The 10,020-nt window shown below is 40.8% G+C and overlaps 1 protein-coding gene across 1 annotated transcript; it reads right to left on the bottom strand.

Moving 5' to 3' along the window:
• Window positions 1-8,557: 8,557 nt before the first annotated feature.
• Window positions 8,558-9,499, bottom strand: LOC108789347 (olfactory receptor 1361-like). Its single transcript, XM_018559326.1, has one exon. The coding sequence runs from the start codon at window positions 9,497-9,499 to the stop codon at window positions 8,558-8,560; it is 942 nt and encodes a 313-aa protein (XP_018414828.1).
• Window positions 9,500-10,020: the final 521 nt, after the last annotated feature.

Genomic DNA, 10,020 nt, shown 5'->3' with positions numbered 1-10,020 from the left:
CCCCCGCTCCCCCCCCCCCCCCCCCTTCAGCGCTGTTTCGCTGTTTTTGGATCCCTGCTGCCTGTGTGGGCTGAGGAAATGGGGTTCCGAGGAGAAACTGCAGGGTGGGAGGGGCGCAGGAGGGAGTGCTGCCTGCTGTCAGGATGGTCGAGCGGTGAGGGGGAGAGAAGCCACGCACGCAGCTGTCAGGATGACCGAGCGGGGAGGAGATCGGAGCCGCTGTCAACCTGTCAGTTTCAGGATGACATCGGCTCTGTGCGTGGCAGAGCGGGGGATCGGTAAATATCATTCATATTTACCGGTACTATTTGTGTGAAGGACAAACACTGGAGCGATCGTCTGATCACTCCGGTGTTTGTGAATAACTGGGGACACATAGTACTGTGTCCCCAGTTATGAATGAACAGGCTGTGATTTACATCACTTCCTGTTCATTCAAGATTTCCTCTTTGGGATAAGCACTCACTACAGAGGCTCCTCCTATTCAGAATCTGGTGATAGTAAATATTTTACTATCCCCAGTTTCTGAATGAATGGGAAGCCTCTGTACTGAGTGCTTCCCATTCATTGAGTGCTGAGGCTGCTGAAAAAGAAATTGAGGACTTTGTGTCCTCAATTTCTTTTCTATTTTAAAAGGGAAATGTCAGGGGTCTGTTTGGACCCCTAATATTTCCCTGAAGCCCCCCAACACTAAAAAATAAATAAACAATAAAAAAATAAAAAATAAGAAAAAATAAAAAAAGTAAAAAAAATATTTTAAAAAAGTGAAAACTGCCCCCCCTCACCCCCCCTCAACACACATATTATTAGACATGTGCAAAAACTAAAAATTCATTTCGACTCTATTTTAGTTTGACATTTATTGTTTGCCTTCTGTTGTTTTATTTGATAAGAATACTTATATTGTGCTTACAAGTTTAATAACTTTGAATAAAAGTTTTATTTTTATCATATTTTTTATTATGTTTCTTTGCGGCTTAACGAAATAGGAGTCTTTAAATGGTGCAGATATTGGGGGAAATGGGTGTGGTTACTGGGGGTGTGGTCACTGAAGGGTGTGGCCACTGAGGGGTGTGGTCACTGAGGGGCGCTGTAAAGCTTTCTCGCACAGGGCGCCTAAAGGCCCAATTTTTTAAATGCATAGCTAACAAAATAAGAAACAAAATGATTGGAAAAAAAAAGTAGAAATATGGTTGGTTAAAAAAAAGCAGCAAAATGATAGCTAAGGGGAGAAGAGGAGGACCAAGTTCATTAGGACTGATTAGAGTTACCTGAGGGAAGGGAAGAATGGGTTAAATATGGGCAGCACTTCTGCCTTGCAGCGCTGAGGTCCGTGATTTGAATCCCAGCTAGGACAATATATGCATGGAATTTGCATGTTCTCCCTGAGTTTGGGTTTGTTTCCTCCATGATCTCCGGTTTCCTCCCACATTCCAATGACATGCTGGTAGGTAAATGGCCCTGTATGTATGCATTTGAGATAGGGACCTTAGATTGTAAACTCCTTGAGGGCAGTGACTGATATGAATATTCTGTATCTAAATACCTATAATATTTATTTATTTTTACTTGCAGGGTTACATTTAGGCCTTGTTCACACAAAGCGCGTTCCAGGAGCAGAGCAGTTACAGACCGGAGCAAAACTGCGTTCAATGTATTTCAATGGTATTTTTAGCTCCAGTTCACATCGCAGCGTTCCATTCCAGAGCAGGTCCAGAACAGGTTAAAAAACTGCTGCAGGCCCTATTTTACCTGCTCTGGAACGCATGCAAATGCATAAAAAATGCATGCAAATGCCCTGGAACGCACTGAAAGCCCATTTTAAACTAAATAAATATTTATTTATTTTTTACCAAAAGCGGCCCGGAACGCATCAAAAACGTGGCAAAAACGCAACACAACCCACTGCACTGCGTGTGGAGAAACTCATGCAGATCTGCTCTGCATTTGGTGTGAACAAGGCCTAACTGACATCATATGCATATCCAGATCACCCGTTATCTGCTATGAATAAATCACAATATATACAATGTTGCACAATAACATGACATAACATAATACATAACAACAATAAAACTAGTAATTCTTCTATCTCTGCATACACTGTTTTGCTTGTGTCACTTTACACAGACGCAGAAAGATATGCTTCTGTTATAGTAGACAAGTCCCAAAATGACAACCAGGATTTGCTGAAAAACACAGCCACAGAGTTGGGGAGGAGTTTAGAGCAGGGTGGACTACACATGTCCAAAGTATGTAGATTCAATTTTTTGGGCTTGTGTGACATGCCCAAAGTCTAAGGCTGGTTAAATGAAAATGTAGCCCCTGCCACCTTCAGTGGAGTGGCTATGAAAATTTAGAATTGCTAATGTGTAGTCTGTTATCAATTTGGTTATTCTAGGTGTTCTGCTGTTGATGGCACCTGCCTGTGAGTGGGGTGTGACTCTGCATTAAAACAAAAGTCCTTAAAGTGACTGGTGCCAAATTTGTTGATCACATGTCCCTTCATTGGCAAAGGATCTGCCCCTGAGAGTGAAATGTCAGCCCTCCCTACTCTTTAGGGGTCCACCTCAGGCCTCTGGGGTTCAGAGGGGCACTACAAAAACTATTTTGGTTGTGCATCAATTTTATTATTGTTAGAATACACATTATTGTATCTATTGCAACGACTACTGCAGTATACAAAATTTGGCCAGTAGATGGCAGTGTTTATAAATTCTGTTATATCCATGGTATATCCTCTGTTGTATTAAATAAGGTAGAGAATAAAGCTGTGGCTTCCTTTCTGTGTTTTACAAGCCATGTGCAGCATGCATATCTGACTGTGTGCTTGTGTTTCTCGGTGAGGCTGTGCAAGAAGTTCCAACAATTATATTTTATTATATTTGTTTTTTTCAAGTTTATCATTTTTTTAACAGTTGCTCTGTAACTGTTTTTTATTATACATGAATATACAATCTTTGTTTTACAAATAAATGTCTAATACAGCCTGTACTAGTGATACTGCATTCACAGACAGAAATAAGTGAATGTGCTTGGGTTCGGTTCGCAGACCATTTGGTATCTGAAAATTGCAAACTTAAATCCAAATTCCAATAAAGATTATAGGTAGCGAATCTGGAAAATCAATTCCAGACCTTTTCAAGGCTAATAGGCACGGGATTGTAAAACAAAGGGCATGGAGAGCTCGGCACTGTCCTGGGGGACATGTACCAATACAAAATATGTTTAAACATACAATTCAGTGGGGAGAGGGTCGTTGTTTATGTGACTTCAAGAGCGACATGGAAAAAAACACAAATTCTTTCAAATTACATGGTGTTATAAAAAAGTATGATTCTCATGGGCAGCGTCAGCAACACCTTATTCTGACATCACAACATAATTTGCATGAGCAATACATTTTTATACCTTTACATTATTGATTGGCTTTAATACAGCAGCATCAGCGATCCAATGAGATTTATAGATAAAAATTGATTTTTTGGTAGTTTTGGATGTAACACCCTTTTTTTTCTGAGACGCCGCAGCTGAAGCGGATCTCAACAAATGTGCCGGGATCCGCCCAGCTGTGTGACTGACAGCTGGCTCTGCCTATCTAAAGGCAGAGCCAGCTGTACCCGCCCCCGTCCGTTCCGCCAGTCAGCGCTGGCGGATCGGGGAGGGGGGAATCCAGCCCCTCCCCTGTCACGGCAGAGAGCCGTGACAGGATCGAGAGGTGAGCAAACGCCGGTATGTGTTCTCTCACCTCCCGATCTACTGAGCTGACCTGTGACAGTCTCATTGTCACAGGTCGGCTAGAACTATGAGGTGAGTGAAAATCACTCATCTCATAGTTCTCCTTTAAAGCATGATCTGTGCTTTATCAGCTTCTTTGGGGTCCATAGGTGACATTAAGGGTCTAATTGACCCCTAATTTCTCCATAAAGAGGACCGTGTTACCCCTCTATGTAATGCAGCAATTACGCAATGAAGTTAAGTGTAAAAACAAATGTAAAAAATGTAAGTGACATATAAAAATCAAATAAAAAAGCCCTCCAACCCTATGTACACACATCCACAAACATGCATCAGGTGTCCCCAGGACAGAATGTGAGGGGAAATTTCTCTAACAACAACACATACAGAAGTAAAAATACAGAAGTAAAAATACTTCTTTAAGTTACTAAGGGAATGCTAGAACCTCTGTCAATTTTAATTGTCGTCTGTATTCCTGTGGCAGATTTTCTCTCACTTCCTGTCTGGTGAAAGGTTGTCCCAGAACAGGAAGTGAGGGAAAATCTCATGAAGACAGCCCCAGATAGCAGTAAAACATTACAGAAGTTTACACCTTTCCTCATTCTATCTGAAAACTAATTGAAACAAATCTGGATATAGAAACTTTTTAATTCAGCACTTTAGATGTGTATCATAAAATTTACAAGAAGATCAGGAGGACACTGAATACATCTGCGCGTAAAATAGAAAATCCTTTAAGGTGGAAATATAGTGATATTTTTTCTATTCAGTTGCTGGGAATAATTTTTGATGTGACCTCATGGGTACTGTTCCATATTTTAATTTTTGTATTTTATAAACAGATTAATAAATGCTCCATCAAGTGGTCACCTGTATAATAGTGACAGGGATTACCATCCCAGCTTAATATCTGTTAAATAAATAATTATATAATATTATTATAAAATAAATACATTTAATTAATTGTCTGGTGTAGTGGCTGAATCCAGTAGCCAGCAGCAGGGATTCCTCCCTCCATGCTGTTTAGTGTGGATGAGGAACTTGATGGATTTCTCTTGTTCAGTAGAGTAGAGTGTATGGCCAGCGTTTGCCTAGCCATACACCTTTAGATTTCTCTTGTTCTCCCCTGCCGGCTATTGTTTCCAGGGAGCTGGCACCCATGACTGTCTGAATACCCAAACAGTGATGGCATCTGATGGATGACAATTTATTGTTATTTACTGAATACACATGAGAGCAGCCATCTTTCTCATTACAAAGTCAGGTTCTGATCCCTGCTTTGCAGTGCTACAAGATGGTTGTGCTTCTCCCACTATGAGTAGGCTGACTGAAAACAATGCACTCCCTGTGAGGCTGATATAGTATCTTAACTGTTGCTAAGAGAAAGACAGAGTGATGGCATTGAGACACTGAGAGTTTTCTCTAGTTACTAAGCTATAGACCTCTACATTTAAACCAACTCCAGACAGTCTTTGGTTTTAGATAATGTGAAAACCAGCTAATACCTGTGTCTGGTTTTATTGATGTCTGTAGCTCCATTAGGGAGATTTCTACTTAAATCCTGTTTGGTCTTAACAGCAAGTACACAAATATTCTCCAATGGGGACAAAGACCGCATTAAAAAAACACATTTCCTGGAACAATGCGTTAATACACAAGCATGAATTTTTAGAAGAACAATTTTGTAAAACAAAAAAGTAATATCCAATATTACTTAAATTTAATACTGTAATAATGACTCAAAATATGCAGTCATGAAAATATACTAGACCTTCCCTTTAAGTGGGCAGGTACTACCATAATGAATTGATTTCCCAGCATAGACAGTTAGCACCGTCTTTTGTTACCATTACTATACATAGTGCAATGGGGTTTTTGTTTTAGAAAACTGTAAGTCTATTGGCTAGGCCAGCTAAAAGGGAGGGCTTGGGAGGCTATTTAAGTGGTGCATCTGGAGCTGACGGTTAGAACTGGCTTTCAGACTAGACATGAGCGATTAGTTTCGTTCCGAATTGAAATTTATATGAATTTCTGTAAATTCGGACATTCGGATGCATTCGAATTTCCGAGTAACAGAAATAAAGAATCCGAACGTATACGAATGTTTGATAACAAAATTAGGATACATCCGAATTTCATTCAGATTGAACCACAGAAGTGGGAGAGCTGTCATTTACAACTCTCTGGCTGAGAGATCTGTGTTATTCTGTAACAGCTTCTGCTGTGACAGCTGTCACAGAATACGGTAAATTGTTAAACAGTACACAGATATAATAATAAAACAAAAACAGCGTGCGGTTCCCCCGGCAATTCAAACCAGACCCTTTAGGTCTGGTAGGAATTTTAAGTGGGACCCCAACACCAAAAAAAAGTGGAGTCTCCCTTAAATCCCGTACCAGACCCTTAATCCGGGCAGCAGCCTGGCAGGGCAGGAAAGGGAGGAACGAGCGAGCAGCACCCCTTCCCTGCACCATACCAGGCCACATGCCCTTGGCATTAGGAGGGCGATTTTCCAGGGGGGACCCCGTGAAAAAGTACCTTGTCCTCATGCTGATGGGGTTCAAGGGCCTCTTCCCCACAACCCTGGCCAGGTGGTTTATTTATTTATTTTATTTATTTATTACTGGTATTTATATAGCGCCGACAATTTACGCAGCACTTTACATAGTTGCACATTGACATCATTCCCTGCCCTCAAGGAGCTTACAAACTAAGGTCCCTATCTCACATATATAGGGGGCCAACATAGGGAGGAGCCAATTAACCTTCCAGCATGTCTTTGGAGTGGGGGTTCTGGGGGTCTGTGGGCAGAGGGGCTCATCTGCATCTGGGTACGCCCTTTCATATAGGGGCACCCAGATGCCGCCACCCCTTGTGAATAAGTAAGGAGTACTTCTCTTTGCTGCTCTTCCTTTTAAATCCTCATGTCTTCTCATGCTGGAGGAGAACTTCCCTTTGCAGCTGAGTGCCTCTTCCTGTAGTGCTGGCTCAGGTTGTGAACCTGCACACAGACACCATGTATCCATTTCAGAGGCAAGGCAGTCTGCTGCAAAACAGAAGTTCTGCAGAGCATGAGAAGAGATACGGATTTGAAAGGAAGAGCAGCAAAGAGAAGGGAAACTACCATGGATTACAGTAAGGCACACATTACAGTATTGTTTTATGTTAAAAAATCTGATTGTTTAATGTCACTTTAAATCAAATGTAAATAAATATACAACACCTTAGAAAAAAAAATCCTTTAATTAACCCCTTCCCGACCGATGACAGGATTATTTTATCACAGTCTCACAGTTCATTAACGACCGGAGACAAAATAATCCCATCATGCGGTACAATGAGCGCTGGTCCGTGAAGTTTACATGAGGAAGATGGAAATTATGGTCAAACAAACACATAGCAAAAATGGCACAATTGCTCCGGTCCCCAGGAACGGAAACATTTTCTGAAGCTGTGTCACTAAGGGGTTAATTGAGCAAAAAACACATTAAAAAAAATCCCACAATGTCAATGCCCGCTGGCCATGAAAAAAACCCAGAATAGACTGCTGGCAGCCAAAAGCAGGCTGGCTAATGCACCCACTTCCTGATGTTAATCACGGAGGAGCCCCTAAGAGAGAAAGGCTATTGGTACTGCACATGAGCAGGCCTGAGAAAGAAAGTTCTCTCTCAGGTCCGCTCCTCTGTGACTGACATCAGGCATGGGTGCATTAGCCAGCCTGCTATTGGCTATTTCAATTTTAAATAGCCAATAGCAGGCTTTGTTTATTTCTGGCCACTGCCCAATGTAAACATTGTATTAGGCAGCCAGTGGCGGGTGTATTTTGTCGTCGGTCGCCGGGCATCGGGATTGACATTGTAGGACATATTTTTTAAATAAATTGTCAAAAACTTGTGTTATGTTTTTTGTTCAATTAAAGGATTGTTTTCTAAGGTGTTGAATTTGTATTTACATTTTATTTAACTCTTTAGTGAATTAGTAGGGGTACAACTATCCCTTACTCGTTCGCAAGGGGGGGCGGCATCTGGGTGCCCCCTTTATGAAATAGGGTACCCAGATGCAGACAAGCCCCCTGCCCACAGACCACCACAACCACCGGGCCAGGGTTGTTTGCGAAGAGATCCTTGACCCCATCGACATGGGGACAAGGTACTTTTCCAGGGGCCGGCCCCTGGAAAAGCACCTTTCCAGTGCCAAGGGCATGTGGCCTGGTATGGTGGATGGAGGTAGAGCGCTCGCTCATCCCACCCTTTCCTGCCCTGCCAGTGACATTTAATGTCACTTTTCTGCAATTAATTTTTGTTCAAAATGACCATTTAACTCATCCGAATTTAACGAAAATTCGTATTCATCCCAATCTGAATGCCGAAACGAATTGGCTGACAAAATAAATAATGAAACAACCTAGATAAAACAAAACTAAACACCTTTTTTGATGGCTTACATGCCTATTTCAGACTATTTTGCATAGTTGGGTAGTCAAAGTTCATCTGTAACTGGCACAGGGAATTTTCATCAATTGCATGTTGATTTATTTGGTGTTATGGTTAAGCTAACTCCATATAGCTGTGGTCTGGCCTTTCTAATGCAAACAGAGACAGAGTCCTTATTTGGCCAAGGCCCCTCTTCCTTCTTTTATATGCCTTTTGGGATGGTGCTTTCTGTGTAGCACGCCATGCCTATGCTTGTTAGCATTCAAGATCATTAAATCTAGCTGTAATATTGAAGAATGTTCAGCTAGCACAGTATATTAGAGATCTAAAATGTTAAAAGATTAATACAGCTTTGACTGTGTGGCTATGTTTTCCCTTATGTTCGGTCAAACAGGATTCATTTTGGCCATCAGTCTTTGTAAAGCTTGCTTTACATCCTTGTTCCTCAAACTGTATATGAAAGGGTTCAACATGGGGGCTAGAACCATATACATAACACTAGCCACCCTGTCCTTTGTCAATGAGTAGCTTGATGAAGGACGGAAATATGTAAACATGATGGTTCCAAAATAAAATATCACCACAGAAAGGTGGGAAGAACAAGTAGAGAAAACTTTACTCCTTCCCCCTGCTGAGTGGATCTTAAAAATGGCCAAAATAATATGGATATAAGAGACCAGGATGAACAGAAATGGTCCCATTACCACAATGGAGCCTTCAGTGAAGATTACCAATTCATTGATGATTGTGCTGGAGCAAGACAGCTGAAAGAGTGGCACCATGTCACACAGAAAGTGGTTTATTAAGTTGGACCGGCAGTAGGAAAGCCGTGAAGTCAAAGTTGTGTGCAAAATCGAATTTGCTGTTGAAAGCAACCAGCAGCTAGCAATGAGTTGGATTCTAAGCCTTTTGCTCATGACCACCGTGTAGTGGAGAGGGTCACAGATGGCTACATATCGATCATAAGCCATGACGGCAAGCAAAAAGTCTTCTACGTTGGCAAATGTCAAGAAGAAGTAGATCTGAGCCATGCAACCTTCAAACAAAATGACTCTTCTGTTCAGATCCAACAGGAAGTTTTTTAGCATTTGAGGAACTGTCACCAAAGACAGGCAAATGTCTACAAAGGACAAGTGACCCAAATAAAAGTACATTGGGGACTGCATATTAGAATCCCAGCAAGTCAACACAATGATAACCAAATTTCCTGTCACAGTGATCATTAAAATGAGGAGAAAAACTGCAAAAAGGGCAGTCTGGTATTCATGGATATCAGAGAATGTTGATAAGACAAATTCTGTTATTAAAGTAGAATTTTCTGACTCCATATTTCCTTCTGTTAACATTTAGGCTTTGCAATGAAAGGCAACTTAAAAACCTTTATTTGCAATAGCTACTTTAGTTCTCAGGTTTGTGCATTCTGTAGGAACAAAGAGCATTGCAAAGCTCTATTGTTGATTTCTATTGTCATTGATTTTATGACCATCTACATTCTTGATAATGTTCTTGTGATGCTTGCTTATAGTTCTACATACAGATGTCAATAAAAATAAAGGAGCTCTATTAACCCAAGACTGAAAATATATAACATTTAATACATACACGGAAAATGCTTGGTTTACTATATCTGCATATATAACATATAGATGTAAACATTTTAAAGCACACACCCTCAGCACCACATTTCTGTTTCCCTGGACTGCAATCTTACTTCATGGCTGATGAAGGATAACAAAACGGCAACCCTATGATTTTGTTAAAGTAGTAATAAACTCTTGAATGTTTTTTTAAATCATAAATCCAGATCAATCAAATATACATTGCCTTGAAAAGTATTTCTTTAAATTTC

Source organism: Nanorana parkeri, unplaced genomic scaffold (genome assembly GCF_000935625.1).
Source record: "Nanorana parkeri isolate BGI_ZX_2015 unplaced genomic scaffold, ASM93562v1 scaffold389, whole genome shotgun sequence".
NCBI lineage: Eukaryota > Metazoa > Chordata > Amphibia > Anura > Dicroglossidae > Nanorana > Nanorana parkeri.
The sequence above is the reverse complement of the archived record's forward strand: the minus strand, read 5'-3'. Positions and strand labels throughout refer to the sequence as shown.

Excerpts from the sequence above, each read along its gene's own strand:
- LOC108789347 (XM_018559326.1), bottom strand. The coding sequence starts at position 9,499 with ATGGAGTCAGAAAATTCTACTTTAATAACAGAATTTGTCTTATCAACA.